This window comes from Chiloscyllium plagiosum, unplaced genomic scaffold, assembly GCF_037043375.1.
Source record: "Chiloscyllium plagiosum isolate Xiang-an unplaced genomic scaffold, Cpla_swu_hap1 HiC_scaffold_24, whole genome shotgun sequence".
In the NCBI taxonomy this organism is placed as follows: Eukaryota; Metazoa; Chordata; class Chondrichthyes; order Orectolobiformes; family Hemiscylliidae; genus Chiloscyllium; species Chiloscyllium plagiosum.
Window position 1 is genome coordinate 28,708,630 of NW_028270162.1, and position 22,031 is coordinate 28,730,660.

At 42.9% G+C, this 22,031-nt stretch overlaps 1 protein-coding gene across 4 annotated transcripts; it reads left to right on the forward strand.

The window, feature by feature from the left end:
- Positions 1 to 495: 495 nt before the first annotated feature.
- gal3st1a (galactose-3-O-sulfotransferase 1a) lies at positions 496 to 21,418 on the forward strand. 4 transcript variants are annotated; one of them, XM_043715656.2, is made up of 4 exons: positions 496 to 693; positions 3,719 to 3,806; positions 6,643 to 6,794; positions 16,821 to 21,418. In XM_043715656.2, the coding sequence occupies exons 2-4, from the start codon at positions 3,804 to 3,806 to the stop codon at positions 17,974 to 17,976; spliced, it is 1,311 nt and encodes a 436-aa protein (XP_043571591.2). In that variant the 5' UTR covers positions 496 to 693; positions 3,719 to 3,803; the 3' UTR covers positions 17,977 to 21,418. The 4 variants fall into 4 exon arrangements, with proteins under 4 accessions (XP_043571591.2, XP_043571592.2, XP_087856129.1 ...); XM_043715657.2 differs by having other exon boundaries at positions 506 to 576; XM_088000003.1 differs by lacking the exons at positions 496 to 693; positions 3,719 to 3,806 and adding an exon at positions 6,510 to 6,555.
- The last annotated feature ends 613 nt before the right edge of the window (positions 21,419 to 22,031 follow it).

Here is a 22,031-nt window from a genome sequence, read left to right on the forward strand (position 1 = left end):
TTTTGAAATGTTACTGCTCCGTGGCCAGGTGGTGGCAAGCTGAATTGATGCATTAAGACAATACGAAACATTCACACAGGGCAGACAATGCCCGCATCAGCTGGGCCTTGGGGATTTGTGATTTAAATTTGCTTCACTGTATTTCTAAAAGTTCCCTGGATAGATGCCGGATGTGAAAGAAAAAACGTTTAGCATGTTCCAGGAATGGCAAACAAGCGCCAAATGTTAACGCGCGGCAGAACTGCATTTTAATCTGGGAAACTCTCTGCTGGTGGTCTGTGTGATTGGAGTTTAAAGAATTCAGGAGAGTGAATGGCGCCTTCCCACTAGTGAAGGAAGAAAGCTCCATTGATTGACGTTAGTTGTGCCTGTCAGTGAGGAGGGAGGGGGGGGGGGGGCTCCTGGGGGAGGTCTCAGCTCACGGGCCAACAAACAGATCTGGTGACATGTTGTACCAGTTTACATTGAACTCCGGATCGAATTCTTCAAGGGCATTGTATCGGATTTGCCCGAGTTGGAGGAGCGATTGAAAGTCACAATGTGCAGGAGGAGGGCAGCTGGCCGGTAAAGGGACAGGTGAGGTCTGGAGAGAATTCAGCCTGGATAGCAGGCAGGACTGGGAGAGCACAGAGGCACTGCCAGCCTTACCAGGGGGCACACTGGGAGCTGCGGCAGCCCCACTGACAAAGCAAGGTAAACCTTAAGTTTGTTTCAACATCAGGCAGTCGCTGTGTGCGGGCCGCCTTCACCGCTGTCTCAGCACACAGCACCTTCATCACTTATTTAGGGCATTTCAGTACAAATGTCTACGCTGAAGTTACGCCTCGATGCCCCTTGCAGTCTCGGCGTATTTGTTATGTCACTCTATAACAGTACATGTGTTCATCGCTCGATACAAAACACGGGCTTTGTCACTTCAAATGGTCACATTGAAAGGAACTCAATATGGAATGTATTTACAGCGTAGAAGGTCTCGGTATCGCTTCGGAGCAGCTTTCCAAATGTAATGTTGGAACATTATAACCTGGACACTGCTCTATTTCTCTATTTCCGAGAGCCAGCCCTGACCAGAGCCAGAGAGCAAGCTGCTCAGTTCTGGTCACTGCGCCTTACCGGGAAGAAATGTTGGAGGTCAAAGCGCTCACAAGGAACAAGGTTCACCCTCCACACACACGCGGAGAGGGCTGGCTCGAACCCGCAGTTAAACTGTAACGGGCATCTTTTGAAGAGATGGGTCTTCATAGAGCCACAAAGATAATAAGTTGAATAATCTGAACTCAATAGTGCCAGCCATTGAGACAACTAAAGGAATCATATTTAAATTGGCCAAATTACCTTTTGTGACGGAGATGACTACAGGACCCTTCAGCCCGAGTCAGCAGGTAGGGGCTGTCAGGGAAGAGCACGGTGAGATCCTTGATTTGCAAATTGAGGCGCACACAGTGAGAGGGGGGAGAGAGAGTGAGGTAGGAAGAAACACTTCCCTTTACTTGAGATGTCAGTTATGGGAGAGGGGGTGGACTTAAGGCAGAGGGTTTCGATGGGATTTAATGAAAAACGGTTGTTTTTTTTTCTCCCCGAGAGGGTGGTGGGTATCTCACTGTCTGAAAGAGCCCCCCCCCCCCCCCCCCCCACTGCTTTGGAGCATTTCGACGAAAGCGTCATAACGAACAAGGCTCCAGAGCTGGGAAATGGGACTGGAGCAGATAGACACTTAATGAGGGGCCGAATGGACTCTGATAGAACTGATGGGGAGGATCAGCTAAAGAGAGAAAGGGGGGAATGTTTGAATCGCTGTTGGGATTCCGCCCAGATTTGGGAGGCTGATTGTTTTGCCCTGAGGGTTTTTCTCTGTGAAAAGGCCGTGTGTGACATTGGAAAGTTCCTAACCATGTCTCCCGCCTGTCACTGGGGTGGACTCTCACTCTGAATACTGACACACTGCTGCAGTCTCCGGTCTAACCGTTCCAACTCTGCAGAAAGTGGAGAGACTTGTGCTCTCTCTCTCTGTCTCCCTCTGTCTCTCTCTCTCTGTCCCCATCTCTGTCTCTCTCTCTCTCTCTGTGTCCCTATCTCTGTCTGTCTCTGTCTCTCTCTCTCTGTCCCCATCTCTCTGTCTCTCTCTCTGTCCCCATCTCTCTGTCTGGCTTTATTCTCGCTGACGGGGGGGGGTGGGGGGGGTGGGGGGGGGGGGGTTGGTTTGGGAAGGGGTGCTAATGGTGAGGGTGGGGCCGCCTCATTTTAATGGGACCGCACATTGAAGGTGGGTTCCCATGACTCGGCTTTCCTCATCGCAGCCCGCAGCCCTCGTCAGTCCCAAACAAACACAGGGGCAGAGAGATGTTCAGTCCCTGGGATCCGCTGCTTTACATACAGTATGGACGTATAGTGTGAATCCGTGTGATCACAAGTTACCAGTGAATACTGCAAGTTGGAATCGGGCTGAACAGGCCAGTCAGCCGGTGTGGAGAGAACGGGGAAACGGTCTTTCGGCCCATTGTATCCGTGCTGCCCATCCGGCACCCGTGTATTCTCGTCCCAGCGTCCAGCCTTAATGTGCTATGTCCTTTCAAGTGCTCACCTAAATAAATGTCTTGAAGTTCCTGTCTCTTACCATCATTTTTCCCCCTCAATCCCCCAAACCTCCAGTTCCAAACTATATTTCCTGGTAACTGACCCCTCTACTCTCCACATCTACAGCACTGCCCCCCCCCCTCCCCCGCCCCCATGCCTTTGATGGTGTACATCTCATTCCGGTCTCCCCTCCTCTCTCTGTGCTCCAAGGAAGACAGCCCCAACCCCTCTCGTCTCTCTTCAGCATCCTGGTCAATCTCCGCATCCTTTAGGGAGTCCATCCTCAGTCGGAATCGCTAGAAATCCCCATCTCAGGGCCCAGGGTGAGATCCCAGCACTCTGCTCATTTTATTTATTCTCAATACACATCCCATCATCTGCGCGGCTGTCTCCCCAGTTCTCGGAGTTTGGGGTAAGGCTCCTCCCTATATCCTTCAGAAGATTTGGTTTGGGGAGTGATATTCACACAGTGTGTGTGTGTGGGGGGGGGGGGGGGGGGGCATATGGAGGGGGTGGGTGAAGGTCCTTTGGTGAGTTTTCAGCCAGACTGCGGGACTCCCCCTGCTCAGCTCACGGTCCACACCCTCAATCTCAGCCGGTATAGATCAGAGCGGTGTCCTCACCGGAGAACCGTGGGCAGGAATAACACCAACTGGACAGCAACCGGTACTGCTCCCACCAAGATTCAGAAACTGTCCTGTCTAGTCCCACAGCCTTCCACTTCAACACCAAGCTCCCAATCTCCCTCCGCTCTGATTTTCAAAAGACAGTTCATACTAGAGCCAGGAAAGATAGAATGAAGAATTAATAATCTGGCATATATTGTCTGGTTTCCTAACATTGAACATGTCTCTTCTGTAATGTGGGTGCGCTGCTCCAGTTCGTGTGGTTTGTCCAGCAGGACCTTGTCTGTGTCAGGGACAATGGAAGGAGGGTGGGTCAGGGGTTTTGGAGAGAGGTGTGCAGTCACTCAGTGTCAGCTCAGGGGCACTGGGATCTGGGCCTTTCTGACGTGTTGCTGCCTTGTTTACGTCCCCTGGTGACTCCAGTCTGCTGCGCCCCCCCCCCCTCGGAATGGGGAACTTGTCGATAGCACGGCCCTGCACTTCACCCTCGTGTTCTGCTCTCTGTTCTCCATGGCCAGGGCACGTTTGGACAGCACAGCCCGGGCGCCGGCGGAAGGACATGCCTCCCAGTCCTCGCTTCTTCAAGCTGTGATCGCCCCATTCATGGTAAGACAGTCTCTTCAGGCACCTCACCGCCCCGCTTCAGATGGCCACCTTTCAGTAATTGTTTACCCCACCTCAACTTCCATTCGGAAAAAAAACCCACCTGTCCTTAAAAATAAAACACACAAAATATTCTGGGAAATGAATATGACGAGTGGGGTTGATTACAATACGAAATAGTAAAAGTGTGGGGCAGGGGAGGCCTGAAACCTTCACACAGCAACAATTTGTCACCGATTAAGGGAAATAGGGAATGCTTAAAACATGCCTCTCAGTGAGCGGATCGAATTTCACTTTTTAAGTGAACTGACTATTTTGGAGATGCCTGACATCAAGCATAGAGCACTGGACCCGCGGACAGCAGATAGGGTAACTGCTGGTTGAACACATTAAGGACTTGCCGTGGTTTAACCAGGATGGTCTATACCACTGTCCTCCTCATGGGTCTACAGCTTTAGAATCCCAACAATGTGGGAACAGGCCCTTCGGCTCAACAAGTCCACACCGACCCTCCGAAGAGTAACCCACCCAGACCCATTCCCCCTACCCTATTACTCTACATTGACGAAAATGTGTTGCTGGAAAAGCGCAGCAGGTCAGGCAGCATCCAGGGAACAGGAGAATCGACGTTTCGGGCATAAGCCCTTCTTCAGGAATTTCCTGAAGAAGGGCTTACGCCCGAAACGTCGATTCTCCTGTTCCCTGGATGCTGCCTGACCTGCTGCGCTTTTCCAGCAACACATTTTCAGCTCTGATCTCCAGCATCTGCAGACCTCACTTTCTACTCTACATTGACCCCTAACTAACTCACCTCTCCCTCACATCCCTGATTGCACAGTCACCCAAGAATGGAATCGAAACCAGGTCCCTGACGCTGCTAAGCACCGAGCCACCCCTTTCTTATCCGTATCTGTGAATTAAAAGGCCACAATATATAAAACTATAGGAGCAGAATTAGCCCAGAGTTTGCTACACCATTTGATCATGGCTGACATGTTTCCTAACCCCTTTGACCTGCCTTCTCCTAACCCTTGATCTCCTTACTAATCGAGAACTTATCCATCCCCGTCTCAAATGCACTCAATGCCTTGGCCTCCACAGCCCTCTTCAGCGATGAGTTCCACACATTCACCACCCACTGGCTGAAGAACTTCCTCATGGTACCTCGCCCCCAACAATGTTTTGTAATTATCATTATCTTGTTCTACGAGGTATTTGATCCTGTTACGCGTTTCACACTGTTACCGCCTACACACCCCAACGGAAGGGGTCGATTAGATCCAATGAGCATCATCAGCACCGACCCTTCCCTCTGACTCTCCCACAAGGGCTTGTTGAATAGTCATCAGCACCCCCACCCCCTGTTCCTCATGGAGACAGGCACTGAGACCGGCGGGGACACCCTGTGCTGTCATCAGGCACCAACCGGGGATGGGAGTGGTTTTCTCTCGGGGTTCCAGATTGGCGGAGCCCTAAAGCTACCCTTTGGGTACAGTACTGACATTCAGAACACTCCCCAGGCAAAAGCACAGTCCTCCCAGTTTGGTGGGAACTAACCTCAAATCCTACAGTTTAAAGAATTGAGGGGAGAAAAAAAACTTTCAAAGAGAGCAAAGTGACTCTAAAACAAAGTGTAGGGCATGTGGCGGCACGGTGGTTAGCACGCTGCCTCACAGCACTAGGTTCGATTCCAGCCTTGGGTGACTGTGTGGAGCTTGCACATTCTCCCCGTGTCTGTGTGGGTTTCCTCCCACAGTCACAAAGATGTGCAGGTTAGGTGAATTGGCCATGCTAAATTGTCCATAGTGTTAGTCAGAGGGCAATGGGTCTGGGTGGGTTCCTCTTCGGAAGGGTTGGTGTGGACTGGTTGGGCCGAAGGGCCTGTTTCCACATTGTAGGGAATCTAATCTTTAAAAAAGTGTATTATTGCTGCGTTTAATTTTGCGATTATTATTAAAATAAATCAAAAAGCACCAGTTTAAATACTTCTTTTCCATTCAGTGTTTTGTCTGTATAGCTGCCACAGGAGTTGGCGGGTTTTTTTTGGACACGGGCTGGTGTTGTGAGGTTCATTTTCCCAGAGGTTCTGCTTTCCCAGATGTTTTAGTTTGAGACTCCGTGTCACCAACACCAAAAAATGACATCGGCTGAAGAAACAAGAGCAAGATTTGGGGTTCTCTTCTGTAAGGCTGTCAGGAAAAGCAGATACTGCGGGGCGGGGAGTTAACCCTTGGATTAACATTTTAAAGCCATTGTTGGAACATACTCCTTCCTCCGGGGTCAGGGCAGCAATTCGTGGAGAGCGAGAGCACGCTGCAGGACCTGACCCCATCTGAGTTTGTTTTATCAGATTTCGAGAGATCCCACATCATTTTGTTGTTGGGTGAAAAAGGGGAAGCCCAAGTTTGAGGGGGCGAGGGGGGTAACGGGGTTTGTTTTTAATGAAGGGAACCTTGAGTCAGACAGGGAAGTCTCCTTCAGTGAGTGTCCCGAGGGACAGAGGGCGCAGCTCCTGGGATGACCGGCTCTCGGGAACGAGCGGAGAGCCGATCCAGTTGGCGGGCCAGCTGCCTCGCCTGACACCCAGAGCAGGGGACAAGGAGCGGGTAGCACAGACAGGGCAGGCTGCTGCTGCTGGGGGAGGCCCCGGTGCTGTGTGCTCACCTCCTGGCGCTGGCTTTGGGGAGAACCTACCCCCCCCCCCTTTCCCCCGGATCGATTCTGCAGGGAGATGGGACACAGGCGACTGAAGGTGCGAGGCGCAGACGCGTCCATCTCGCTGCGCGGGTTCAGCTGCATGGCTTCCAAGACCCTAACCTCCGGGCTGTCCTCTTTCCAGCAAACAGGCAAGGGTCTACTGCAGGTCATGCTGAAGCAGGGGAAGCAATGGAAGTCGATGTGCAAGGGGCTCGTCCTGGGGACTCTGCTCACCACCTGCATGATCCTACTGTACTCGTACGCGGCACCTCCTCACCAGCTCAGCCTGCAGGAGTAAGTCTCTTTCACTTCACTTTGCACTTTAAAATGCTATGAACAGTGCGTCAGCTTTGTTTTGAATTGGTGAGACTGAACGTTTCTGAGAGGCAGTCCATTCCCTCTGAAAGAAAAAAAACCTTGCACTTTACTCATTTTTTCTCAACACGATGAATGAGTGGCAGTGTATCCCTCTGTCCAGGGGCTCATTTGGAGGTTCTCATTAGATTACTTATAGTGTGGAAACAGGCCCTTCGGCCCAACAAGTCCACACTGACCCTCCGAAGATTAACCCACCCAGACCCATTTCCCTCTGACTAATGCACCTAACGGGCAATTTAGCATGGCCAATTCAACTAACCTGCACATTTTTGGACTGTGGGAGGAAACCCACACAATGTGCGAACTCCATACAGTTTATTGTCTGAGGCGGGAATTGAACTCGAATCATTGGTGCTGTGAGGCAGCGGTGCTAACCACTGTGCTACCGTGACGTTCTCTTCATCTCGAAGATGATCAAGAGAACGCTCTTCCGCCGGGTAGGTTTGTGTCGTTCAAGGGGTGTTCCTGCGTTTTCAACTTGTGAGCTCAGTGAAAATTCCAACATTAATCAACTCCAATCAGAAAATTCCAATTCTGATTACCGCGATACACAATTCCTAGTTCAAAAACACAGCTCCGAAAATGGGCAAATGTAATAAGGTCGGCAGAAGTGGCTGGAGATTAGAGTGGTGCTGGAAAAGCACAGCAGGTCAGGCAGCATCCGAGGAGCAGGAGATAAAAGCTCTTCATCAAGCTCCTCGGGTGCTGCCTGACTTGCTGTGTTTTTCCAGCACCACTCTAATCTTTAAATATAATGCGGTGCTGAGTCCCAAGAACGAGATGCCATTTGTACAGCTTAGAACAAAAAAAACCAGACACTTTCACAGAAGTGTTATGGAACAAAATTTATTACGGACTCACGAGATGATGAAAACAAGAAATGCTGGAACACAGCAGGGTTGCTAGCATCTATGGAGATGGACACAGTTAGGTCTTTGTTGATCTGTTGCACCGTTAGTATGTGGGAGCTGGTGGAGACTGGTGTGATCACCAGGAACATATTTTCAAAAAGTGTAGTTTGCTGGAGGAACTTGGGCTGAGAGCTGATGAGTTGGGGACCCCGTGACACGTCAGGCTGGAGGAGAGGGAACTGAACATTGTGTTTCAGGAAACAATCACACCCCTTGGATTGATTTTTGAAAACCACATTTGGTCGCTGGTCAGGGACAGGAAGGTGTGATTGAGACTGAGGCAGGTATCGAGGCACAGAATTTAGCTTTGGAGAGCCACAGTCCTTGTCTAATAGACAGAAGGTTCTTGCTCTTAGTGTGGACTAGGACATCACAGCACCTTGGTCCAAAGTGCAGTTCTATCAAGGGGGTGGAGGGGGGGGTGGAAGAGAAATGTGGTAGTGATAGGGGACAGTATAGTAAGATATTGCTTTCGGCAACAAAGTTGGAAAGCTCCAAAGGCTGTGTTGCCCACCTAGTGCCAAGGTCAGGGACATCTCTTCTGGGCTGGAGTGAAACTTGCAGTGGGAGGGGAAGGATATCGTTGACATGGTCCATGTAGGTACCAAAAACACAGGTAGGACTAGGAAAGAGATTCTGCTGAGGGATTACAAGCAGCTTGATGTTCAACTAAAAAAGTAGAACCACAAAGGCTTTAATCTCAGGATCATTCCCTGAGTCGTGTGCAAATTAGTATAGAGTAAATAGGAATAAAGAGGTAAATGCATGCCACCAAAATTGGTGTGGGTGAAATGGGTTCCCATTCATGGGGCACTGGTACCAGTACAGGGGAAAGAGAAAGCTGTTCAACTGGGAAGGGCTTCATTTGAGTCAAAACGTGTGGCGCTGGAAAAGCTCAGCCGGTCAGGCAGCATCGGAGAAGCAGGAGAGTCGACATTTCGACCATAAGCCCTTCATCAGGAAATGTCCTGATGAAGAGCTAATACCCAAAACATTGACTCTCCTGCTCCTCCGATGCTGCATGACAGGCTGTGCTTTTCCAGCGCCACACGTTTTGACTCTGATCTCCAGCATCTGCAGTCCTCACTTTCTCTGGGCTTCACTTGAACCAGGCTGGGAACCAGAGTCTTGGCAAATTGTATAACTAGGGCTTTGAACTAAGTAGTGGAGGGGGAGGGCTCAATTGAAGCAAGGTATTTTAAAAATCAAAAAGAAACGAGAGCAGGAATGCAGAGTAGTGAAAATGTGAATGATAATTGAAGTATGACAGGGAAGGGCTAGAAAATATGTGCAAACAAGTGCAGCAGAAATTAAAACTAGAAAAGCTAATAATGATAAAATGTTGAAGGCTTTTTGTCTGATTGTGCAAAGTATTTGTAAAATGGATAAAGGAGTTGACAACACAGGGAGAAATACATGATAAGCTGTAATGGAGATGTGGTTACACAGTGACCATGGCTGGCAACTCTATATTCAATGTTCTGAAAGAATACATGGCAAGGAAAAGATTCTGGGCTAGCTTTGTTAGTAAAGGAAGGTGTCAGTGTGGTGGAGAGAAGTGACATACGTGCAACAGATTGTGATTTGGAATACGTTTGGCTGGAATAGCAAGTTAGCATGCAGGTGCAGCAGGTCATTAAGAAAGTAGATGGAAATTTGGTCTTTCTTGCTTGTGGGTTGGAGTTTTAGAGATAGGGAAGTCTTGTTAAAATTCTGTAGGGTGTTGGCGAGGTTGCACCTGGAGTACACTGCGATATTCTCTCTCAGCTGCATAGCTGCTCCGAGGATCTACGTACACCATTCAACGTGCTGACATTGTTCCCAGCATCGACTTCAGCTTTCAGAGGTTGCTGCTACTTGAGATCTGAGCAGGAGAAAACAAAATTAGAGGGAGTACAGAAATTGAGTAAAGTTTTGATTCCTGTATTTAAGGTTGAACGGCTTGTCCTATCAAGAATGGCTAAACAGGTTAGACTTCTATTCATTAGAGTTTAAAAGAATGAGGAGTGATAGGTGTTGAGAAATGGGCAATCTCAAATGAGGGTACATTGTTACAAACTAAGTGAACACTCCTTTAAAACTGTTGGAAAGAAATTTCTCTTCTGAGAGCAGTGAATGACTGGAATTCTCTATTCTAGTAAATTGTGGATGTTAGGTCACTGAACGTATTTAAAGAGGAGGTGGATATATTTTTAAAATATTGGAGAGTTAAGGGCTACGATGGGCTGGCATGAGAAAGAAGTTGAGGCCTGGGGCAGATCAACCATGATCTTATTGAATGGTATGATAGGCTTGAGGGACTGAATGGTCTAATTCTATTTTTATGTCTTAGGTTCCAATGTTCTTTCATAGGACAGGCAACCAAAAACATGGACAAAGAGGTAGATGTAGTGGAGCATTAGAAAGAAAGAAAAGAGCTAAAGAGGTGGTGAAGCATTGAGCTTTTGGGAGAATATTCCAGAACTTTAGACCTCTGTAATTGAAGGCAAGGCTGCCAATAGCAGAGCAATCAAAATTAGTTCCAAGATTTGGAAAATGCAGAGATTTACGATAGTCATTGAGCTGATCAACCAGACAATGGAGATAACGAAGAGCAAGACCATGGAGGGACTTTAAAACAAAGATGAAGTTTTAATATTGAGAGTTTACTAAACCAAGAGTCAAGGAGAAAGTGAGGTCTGCTGATGCTGGAGATCAAAGTTGAAACTTTATTGCTGGAACAGCACAGCAGGTCAGGCAGCATCCAGGGAACAGGAGATTCGACGTTTCGGGCACAGGCCCTTCTTCAGGAGTCAAATAAACCAAGAGTCAACAAGTTCAAGATGAAAAGTGAATGGAACTTGCTGCACGTTAGGAGAGAGGCAGCAGAGTTTTGTATGAGCTCAAGTTCATGGAGGCTGGCTAATGGGAGTACGGCTAAGTAAGCATTGGACTGGATGTCAAGAATTAATAAAGCCATGGATGAGATTGTAGCAGCAAATGAACTGAAGCAGTGTTGCAGCTTGGCAATCTTATGGATGTGGACATAGCTGGTTTTGGTGATGGGACTGGTTATGTGATTAAAAGCTCATCACAATGTCGACCAGGAGAACAGATTGTGAGCAGTCTAGTCCCCCTTCAGATGACAGCGTAAGGAATGGGGTCTCATTAGCTAGAGAAACAAATTAGTGGCATAGACTGAATATAGTGATTTCAGTCTTCTCAATATTCTCTTGGAGGAAATTTCTACGCATCTAATACTAACGAATAAACAAACAGCATGATAAAGTGGAGATATTGAGGGAGTGGAGAGCAGACATGATAAAGTAGATTCTGGATTAGTGATGCTGGAAGAGCACAGCAGTTCAAGCAGCATCCAAGGAGCTTCGAAATCGACATTTCGGGCAAAAGCCCCTCAAGGATGATAAAGTAGAGCTGAGTGCAATGTATTTCAAATGTTGCCAAAGACGTAGAAGGTAAATGAGAAATGGATGATGATTGGGGATGTGGATGATTGGAGGACTGATTAGAGGGAATCCTTGGGAGAATCTATGGGTAACTGTGTGGGACTCGGCAGATGATGCTTTGTCTACAAATGGATAGGTAAGAATCAAACCAGGCAAGAGTGGCTGGCTGACATAGGAGAGGCATTGGAATAGGATTGTGATTAACAGTCTCAACACCTTTGTACCTTAGAATCACTTGCTGTCTTAAATAATAAAATAAAGCAGTTCCCTATTACCTGGATGTTTTAAAGTGTTATCTTTTTTAAGTTTTAATGGATTAATCATGTAGCATTTTTATCACAAAAGTTGTCTTCATCAGTTTTCTCACCACTTAATACTCGTGTCCACGCTTTCAATAAAAATAGGGAAACATTTGAGACGCAATCTTTCTTGTAAAATGGCTGTCTAATGTTGTGATACTGATATGCCGTTCCCCTACATTATGTGCCAAAACACCACTCGGGCTTAAATTCTTTTTCCTATATCTTTTCCATTGCATTTTATTCATAGTCTTTTTGAACTAAAATTAATAAAAAAAAACAACATGATGTTACAAATATAGTTTTGGTCCAGTACTGTGTTTTAAATGGACTGCAGCATGAGTTACAGTTATTGGCAAATACAAAAGCAAGCTATTTTACAACAGAAACAGTAGCTGGTCAGTACTTGACACAATGCATAAAATACAGATGAACATAAACAATGGTAACAAAGCATATTTATGTAGTGCATTTAAAAATCCCAAAGCTGTTCACAAAAGCGTAACCAGATAAACATTGATACTAAGCCAAAGAAATAAACCAGTGACCAAAAGTTTGATCAAAGAGTTAGGTTGTATGGATACTCTCAAAGAAAGGTAAGACACTGAAATATTTAGATCAGGAATTCCAGAGTCCTTTTCATTAAAATAAAAGAACATTGATAAGAAAAATGCAATGGAAAAAAATTGTCAGCTAGAACAGTGGTGTAGTAAAGGGAGTTGGAAATTCACAAATGTTGGTCTTACACTAATTATGGATTTACACTACAGTGTTAGTGTTTGTGCAAAGCATGAAACACTTTGCAGTATACTAAAGAAGCTTCAGTACATGTAAAGCCTTACAAAATAGTTCACTGAGCTTGTTATTTCTACTTGGAACTGGTTTGATGTTGTTTACAAATATATATAGATGGAGTTCCAGGCAACTGCAATGAGCATATTTTTAGAGTCTTTGGTTAGACCACCACTTTCTTTTAAACTAAATCTGAGCTTTCATGATAATTCCAGTCAGCTTATATTATGTCAATTTGATTCATTGTTCTTCTACCGACTCTGAAAAATTATCCAGTTAGCAATTCCCCAGTCCTATGATTCTTGCCCTGCAGTACTGCAAATTTTCCACCTCAAGTATTTATTCAATTCCCTTTTGAAAGCTACTTTTGAATCTGCGTCTGTCACCCTTTCAAGCAGATCATAACAACTTGCGGTGTTGATAAAAAAAACTCCACCTTTGCCTCTTTTGCCAATTTTACCAATGAGCTCTGGTTATCAACACTTACGCTACAGAAACAGGTTCTTCTCACTTCTCAAAAAGCTTAATAATTTTGAACATCACTCTTAAATCATCACTTAATAGTGTCTGCTCGAAGTGAGCAACTCCAGCATTTCCAGTCTTTCCATTTAATTGAAGTCCACACCTAGGGATTTACCATTCCTGCAAATCTCCTCTGCACTCTCTTTATAAGGCATCCTGTCTAGGGTATGGTGCCCAGAACTGGACACAAGATTCCTGCTGGGGTTTATCCAGTAATTTTCAAGGCTCAGTATATAATATCCTTGCTTTTGTATTCTGTGCATCTTGCTGCAGCCAAGAATCCTGTATACTTTTTAAACAACCATCTCAACTTGTTTTTCAAAGATTTTCCACACCAGTTCTTATGATTTTATTGCAAGAGGCAGGATTTTGTGGTAAAATGAATCAAGCTCATAAGGCCGCTCTGAAATCTCAGGACTTTTATAAAAATGTATTTATCTTGGGATAAGATTGAAGGGAAAGTGATGCGGTCGTCCTCTGCTATATGGTGTTGTCTGAGCAGGAGCCAGCTATCTCGGTGCTGAAAGATGAGTGGCAGAGAAGGGGGGGATTTCCTTGGTGGTATAGCCTACTATCTCAGACCTGCTCTTCTTATTCCACTTCCCCTCAAGTCCTATTCGCTTGGCCAAATTTCCCACCCATTCCTTTGTGTTGCTCATTTTTGTGGTGCCTCCTGTGAAACATTCTAGAATAATTTTTTCCATCGTAAAGGTGCAATAGAAATTTAAATTGTTGTTGAACTCCAGTTTAAACCTGAAGGCAATGTTTTATGCAGTCTGCTGGTTTATTTGAATGAAATGGTTCTGCATTATAAAAGATTCTTTGAATATAATCAAAAAGGCAGAGTTCATGAAATTTTCCTCAATGTTTAAAATCTTCTACCGTGAATATCATGTAGACACTTTGAATTAAAGTTGAAAACCTTAACTGCTACATTGTCAACAATCAGTAAGAGTCGAAAAGTGTGGTGCTGGAAAAGCACATCAGATCAGGCAGCATCAGGAATGATGAAGGGCTTGTGCCCAAAACATCGATTCTCCTGCTTCTCGGATGCTGCCTGACCTGCAATGCGTTTCCAGCGCTACACGTTTTGACTCTGATCTCCAGCATCTACTGTCCTCACTTTCTAACAGTCAATGAGAGCCTTGTGAGTAGTTATTAGAGATCACACAGGAAGTGCCCATGTATTCTGTGCGTCTTGCTGTTCAGTGCCAAGTTAGTTTCTGTTGAGTCTGCATAAGGGTGCTATACCAAGCATAAATCTGATTGCAAAACTCAGTGGTACAGAAGGACCCTGCGTGTCTTGGGCACATGGATCACATAAAGTTACTATGCAGCAACACCAAGTGAAAAAGAAGATACTTGGGAAGCTTTCATTTTCAACAAGGGGAATGGAATATAAACATCAGGAAGTTTTACTGTATCTGTATGTGGCCTCAGTTAGACCATACCTCTGGTATGTGTACAGTTTTGATGATCTTATTTGAAAAGCAAAATGTTTTGGAAGGAGTTTAGAGAATGTTCACTCAATTAAACCACTCACCAATATGGTTTGGAATATATTGTCATTCCTTCCTTGTTGCTGGATCAAATTCCCAGGCAATGTGTGTCTATCTGCTGTATGTGGGCTGCAGTGTTCAAAAAGGTAACTTACCATCGCCTTCTCAAGGCTAACTATGGATGGCAATTAATACTGGCCCAGCCAGCGATGCCCACATTCTCTGAGTGAATTTTTAAAATAAAAACTTACTCCTGAGATGACAAAAGGTTAAACAGGATAGCTCAATACCCAAGGAGTGGCCTTGGAATCCTTCCTGTGCTAGTGAGCAGAGTTTGGGAAAAATAAGTCAAGAATGTTTTCTGTCAGGTGAAAATGATCTTACACAGTGATGTGGTAAGCACAAACCTTCTTGTGGTACGGTGTATGTCCCTAGTTCAAGTTCAGATGCGTGCCATAACATATGCGAACAAAAGAATCTGCACGATGGGGAAAGACTCCTTAAACCTTTAAAGTATATGAAGGTTTCATGGTGTTAAATCACATCTGTAGGATCAGAAACAACACTTTTGATTTGTGTAGTCTTTGCCTGCATTCCTTTATCTACGTAAATCATCTCCCAGTTTATTTCATCTAAACTCATCAGCATATCTTTCTATTTCTTTCTCCATCATGATTGTGTTCACGAGCTGAAATGCAATGGCTGAAATGCTGGTGGAAGCGGATGCAACGATAACATTCAAAGTAGAAATGGATAAATACTCGAAGGGAAAACTGGGAAAGAATGGGGGATTGTGATTAATTCAATAGCTCTACGAAAGATCGGGCAAGGCCACAATAGGCTGAATGGCCTCCTTTCATACTATATAATTTAACTAGGGTAAGGGGGTGTACCGTTCTTTTAATACATGCAAGGATAACAGTAGTATTTTTAAAATGTACTCTGTATCACATTTTTAGATGTTTTAACAGGATTTTTGCAATGACCTACAATTTAATAGTCAGTTGATTTTGGTTTATACTTGCAGAAAACAATAGCAGCTCATTCCTTTTGTACTAAATCCCCTGATTTTATAGAGTTTGTCTTTTGATTTGAGGCAATGGGTTGGTGTGTCTGACGCATGTACCCTCAGGTCTTTATGTTCCTATGCCTCATTAAACTGATACTATTTCTACAATGTCTCTTATCATTCTTCCTCCCCCCAAAAAAGCTTCACAATTCGGTTTCACACTGCATCTGCAATGTTAAATTATATTGCAACAGTTTCCATCAGAGAAAGGCAGAGTCAGTGGCATCACCAATAATTCATAATAATGTCTTGTGTGGTTTTAAACACCTTCACAAGGACACTGAGATTATTTGATGATGCACCGTTGCATTCATGTTGGCTTTACAATATCCAATTCAGTTGTTAATGCCAAATTAACTGTATTATTGTGTAGTCAGCTTTGAGGTTGAGGCACTTTCCACATTTGAAGTTGCCTACCCCTCATCATGTTGTGAAATACTCATAAAAACCACAGTTTAATTAGTTTTGTTACTCACTGTTCCAGTCAATTTTGTTTTAAATTCATTCACGGGATGTGGTTATTGCTGGCTGGACCAGCTTTTATTGCCCTGAGGAGAGAGGTTGGGGGGGGGGGCAGCATGGTGGCTCAGTGGTTAGCACTGCTGCCTCACAGCACTCGGGACCTGGGTTCAATTCCAGCCTTGGGCGCCTGTCTGTGTGGAGTTTGCACATTCTCTCCGTATCTGCGTGGGTTTCCTCTGGGTGCTCCGGTTTCCTCCCACAGTCCAAAGTTGTGTAGGTCAGGTGAATTGGCCATGCTAAATTGCCCATAGTGTTAGGTGCATTAGGCAGGGGTAAATACAAGGTAGGGGAATGAATCTGGGTGGTTACTGTTTGGAGGGTGGGTGTGGACTTGTTGGGTCGAAGGGCCTGTTTCCATACTGTAATTAAAACCACATTGATGTTGGTCTGGGTCTGGAGTCACATGGGCCAGGTTGGTTTCCCTCCCTAAAGGACATTAATGAACTAGATTGGTTTCTCCTGACAATCAGCAACAATTTCACGGTCATCATTTGACTCTAACTTCCAGATTTTTATTGAATTCAAATTTCACTGTCTGTCATGGTGAGATTCAAACCCAAGTTTCTGGAACATTACCTGGGTATCTGAATTAATACACCAGCGATAATACCACTAGGCCATCATCACCCACTAAGGCAAGAAAATACTTCAGTTTCAACAAATAATTACTTCGTAGTCGAGGGAGCGAATAGCGAAATTGGAGTGTATTAGAATAAATCAAGAAACCCATGGTTTTCTGTATTGTATGGGCAATAGTAAATAATTTTACAAATGTTAAGAAGGGTTTACAGCACTGAAAAGATTAGCAGAATGTTGAAAATTCTTGTATTCTACAGTTGTAATATAAGCAGTGTTTCTAACATATTTTGCCTTTCTTATTAGAATTCCTGTTCCTTATTCCTGCTCTTATAAACCTGCGCATGTCAGGAATGTCCCCCGGATGAATGGCTCCCATTTCACCTCAGAGTTGAGCAAAGCCTGCACCCCGAAAGAAGATATCATGTTCATGAAGACACACAAGACTGCTAGTAGCACTATTCTCAACATCCTCTTCCGCTTTGGGCAGAAACACCGCCTGAAATTTGCTTTTCCCAATGGCAGGAATGATTTTTATTACCCATCATACTTTGATAGGAGTCAGGTGAAGGATTACAGGCCAGGCATGTGTTTCAACATTGTCTGTAATCATATGCGATTTAACTTCGAAGAGGTCCACAAGCTACTCCCTGAAGACACTATTTATTTCACCATTCTCAGGAACCCTGCACATTTATTTGAGTCGTCTTTTCATTACTTTGGTAGCGTGATCCCATTTACCTGGAAAATAAGCGGAGAGGACAAACTGGCTGAATTCCTCAGGGAACCCAACCGATATTATGACCCAAGTGGTTTTAACTCCCATTACTTGAAAAATTTGCTATTTTTTGACTTTGGCTATGATAATAACTTGGATATCAATGACCCCAAAGTAAAGAAGCATATTAAAACTATTGATGAAAGATTCCAACTGGTGATGCTCCTCGAACATTTTGATGAATCACTTATTCTTTTGAAGGATGTGATGTGCTGGGACCTGGATGATATTTTATATTTCAAATTAAATGTACGAAAAGACTCCACTGTATCAAGAATGACTGGAGACTTATATGAGAAGGCAACAAACTGGAACAAAATTGATTCCATGCTGTACCAATACTTCAATGCTACTTTCTGGAAAAAAGTGGAAACATATGGGTTTGAACGCATGGAGCATGATGTGGAAGAATTGCGCAGGCGCAATGATAACATGCAGTCAATCTGCATTGATGGTGGGCGCCCAGTGGATGCAAATGCCATTCAGGAGGCATCATTAAAGCCATGGCAACCACTTGGTGAACGCTCAATCATGGGCTACAACCTGAAAAAGAACATTAGCAGAAAGCACAAGAAGCTCTGCAGGAAAATGCTCACCCCTGAGCTACAATATCTGAGTGAATTGGGAGTTAACCTGTGGATAACAAAATTATGGTCCTATATCAGGGATTTGTTAAAATGGTAGTTGGCCAGCTTTGAAATGTGACGGGTTTCATATTCACAACCCTGTCATTATGGCAGCTACGGGGAATAGCAGAACTTAATTATTGCCACAGAGTACTCGACCTTTGGCACTGCGTTGGTGCCATTCTCGATTGCCCGTTGTTGCATGGCAATCATTCACATATGTAATATAGAGTTATCCTGGGGTATAGTTCAATGTTTTGCTTTGTTCTTCAAATTCCCGTTCGTAAAATTGTCATTAACTTGGAACTATATGCCCTACAACACAAAGTTCTGCAAAAAAAGCTAATCCCAACTTCCAACTGCAATTATGATTTTTTTTGAAGGATCACATATGAAACAACTGTGAATTATAAGTAGGATCAGAGGAGTCAGAACCATGACCAAGTGCTGAGGGATCTCTGATCAATGCCACCATGTGGCCTTGTGAACTATTCCTGAAAGGCAGCAATTGATTGCCTACTTGATGCTTGTCAAATAATATATGACCTACATTATGAATTTGTTATGCAGTATATTTACAAGGAAAGTCCTACTCACACTTAGAATACAGAATGTACTTTTAAAAAAAAAACTAGTCTTAACTTTAAGAAAATCACACCTGCTTTTCAATATACTATTACAAACAAAACCATGTTTTTAAATAGGTTCTGTGCATGATCAATGGCAATTCTATGTCATTTCCAGGGTAGGAATCCTGTGCAATATTACAACAGTAAGATCATTTTTCATCACTATGAAGTTCTCACAATTTGACTGAACAAAATGCAAGCTGATGAATGTATAGTCCTTTAAATAAAATTTGTTTTTAAATATATATCCCATTCAATTGTAAAACTCTAAGTAATAATACGTTATGCTGAATGTTATTTTTATGCAATTTGGTTTGGTGGGAACATTCAGAATTGGCTGCATCTCATTATAATACAAAATGGTTGCTTCTTAACTTAAATGCTGCACTGAGAGCAAGATGTACTTAAATTCTATGTAATTAAATCTTTCAGATTTTCTAGGTGGTTGGTAATGGAAAGTTGGCTTAATATTTGGAGTAAATTGTCTTTTGAGCCTGTTGATGGTAACACTCATTAATGTACGACAGGAGGGACCTTATTACTAATTGTTTCCAGCCTGCTCATATACAAACATTTAGCAAATAGGCAGAATTTACTTTAATTTTTGCTTTATCCTTATGATAAGTTATCAGTCTGAAAAACAACAACAACCTCCATTTCCATATTGTGTCTTTAACCAGTAAGACATTCTAAGCACCACTCTTCATAGGAGCATACTCAGATGAAATTTTAGGCATATTAGCAGAGGCCAGCCTAATGTAAAAGTGAATTTTCTAGCCAGCAGGAAAGAAATCAACAGGCATGATTAGAAATGAGTTAAGCACATTTTTACGGCAGCACATTGAGAGAGATCTTTGTAGCCTATCCAGTACAGAATAAGATGCATGATGACATAAAGAAAAGAATAATTTAGCTATACATTTATTGAACAAGTTTAAATCATTAATCAAGTAATTTGAGCTCTCTGAGTGCTGTGAACATATACAGGCAGTTATTGCAACTGTACTGAATTGCTTTCTGTTTCTGTATTGACCACTCAGTTATTTATCTTTTATTCAAAGACAAAGTTAGTAATTATTTGTATATAACAATTGTGGTGAAAATGAGAACACTGTTGAAATTAATATCATTAGTGATGTGACAGTTGATTTAAAGTCATTAAAAGCTTTCACACAATCAATGGACCTGATGAAAGCTTGACCTCAACCCGTATCTAATTATTCATTGTCATAAACAAGACCACCCAAAAATGTCTCAAGTTCAGTTGTGGCTCCTGGACTGTGGATTCATTTAAGGGAGAGAATATTAAATTCATTTACTTGTGTTTTGGGCTGCCACTTGTGTGTCTCTGGTCAGAATTTGTTACTCCCATTATATCAACAGATTTCCCTAATCTTGACGTAAGCAATCTCGCTCTTTTAATAGTGCAGTATTTAAACATTAAGACAAGTGGAACATAACAAGAAGAGGTGGAATTATGTAGATTTGGAGGCAAATCGTCAACATTTCCATATGATTAGGGAGCCAAAAATATGGACTTTTTTATTTTGATACTGAAAATCATAAGTTGCATTTATAATTTTCATAAATAATATAGTACATTATCTTTGTAAAAATATAAATATATGGTGCTAATCAATGAAAACTACTATCTGTTCAAAAGTTAGATTATGTAAATATGTTCTACACTGGAATCTCATTTAATTAATACACGGAGAAGACGATATACTGTTGTAGTTGATGGCTGCAATGCGGTCTTAAAATGTAATGGCTGTACTGTACGGAGGTGATCCATAATTAAATATGTGTGACAAGGAAAAAAAATCCCTTCATATGATCACAGTGGATCACAAAAGCACTAAGTGCCTTTCTACAAATATATTACACACACATAATATACATACATGTTATATACAGCTACAATTGAATCACAAAACATTATAGTCATTTAAGGAGTTCAATGTGCTCTACGTGTCTCACTACATTGCAGCTTTTGATACTAAAAATCATTTTCACAAAGAGCTAACGTTCAAGATTATGCTTTGTCCCACCTGATTTGTTTTGACAGAAGATACTGCAATTGAGAAGCTTTTTTGACAGGATCCTTTTAAGCAGTTAAAAATGCAGACACACAGTAGAACTGACTTGCAAGAAGATAAGGATTGCATGTGATTGAGGGCCAAGAACAGTTGACAGTTGTATTGTGTTTGGATGGCTTATTTTTGTCAGTGATTCAATTTTTACTTACCCTTGCATTACCATTCCCACATTTGGTGTTCAGTTCATCGAAATAGTAAATGTGTCCACTGTTTTCTTTTAAATGTGTTACTACATAATTGAATATTTTCACATCAAATTTCACATTCTATTCTTATGCGTTTAAAATATTTCACTTAACATTGCAGTAGGATAACAAACTGCAAGCAAGTTTGCATTTGCAGCTGTTTGGGGAATTTGAATTGGTGAATGGTAACCAGATCTGAAAATGTAGCTAATCTGCAGATCCCTACCAATGTCATAAAGAGAAAGGAAAAGAGAGGGTGGAGTTTTTGTCATGGCCTTAGCTAGCTTTTAAGTGTCCAACACTGCCACATATAAACCTTGACAAAGCTCTATTTAACACTCTGCAAACTTATTGCATCAATGGGCTTTTCAAACAGCACATAATCAGTTTAGTGATTTTTACAACAACAACAACAGAAATTGCTGGAAAAGCTCATCAGGTCTGACAGCATCTATGGAGAGAAATCAGAGCTAATGTGCTATTCTTTAAGAACAGCTAGTATGCATTTCAAAAAAAAATTATCGATGCCTTCAAATGAAGTTTTTGACACATCATATTGTTTATTATCACAAATATTTAAATAGGGTTGTAAATATCATGAAATAAAAACTGAAAGAAATGCAGATGCTGTAAGTCAGAAATAAGAACAGAAATTGCTAGAAAAGCTCAGCAGGTCTGGCAGCATCTATGGAGAGAAATCAGAGTTACTGTTTCGGGTTGAGTGACCCTTCCTCAGAACTTTAACCAAAATGTTAACTCTGATTTCTCTCCATAGATGCTGCCAGACTTGCTGAGCTTTTCCAGCAATTTCTGTTCTTATTTCTGATTTACAGTATCTGCATTTCTTTTGGTTTTTATTTTGTGATATTTACAACCCTATTTAAATATTTGTGATAATAAACAATATGATGCATCAAAATTCATTTGAAGGCATTGATAATTTTGCATAATTGATAAATGCATACAAGCTGTTCTTAAAGAATAGCACATTTTGTAATTTTACTTTTGTGCACTGACTGTATCTATGGTTTAACTTTAATGTAAATACTAAAAGGATCTTGATTCTGTGAATGTAATTATGATTAAAATGCGAACGCTGTACATCTGCTACAACACAGAACTGTAGTATAATTGCACTATAGGCAATATTTGTTTGATTTGAAAAAGGAACAATGCCTGAAGTCTGCTCACCCAAGCAAA

Coding starts and splice junctions, on each gene's coding strand:
- gal3st1a (XM_088000002.1), top strand. CDS start 6,601: ATGGCTTCCAAGACCCTAACCTCCGGGCTGTCCTCTTTCCAGCAAACA. Junction 6,795..16,820: donor CACCAGCTCAGCCTGCAGGA/GTAAGTCTCTTT, acceptor CTTTCTTATTAG/AATTCCTGTTCCTTATTCCT.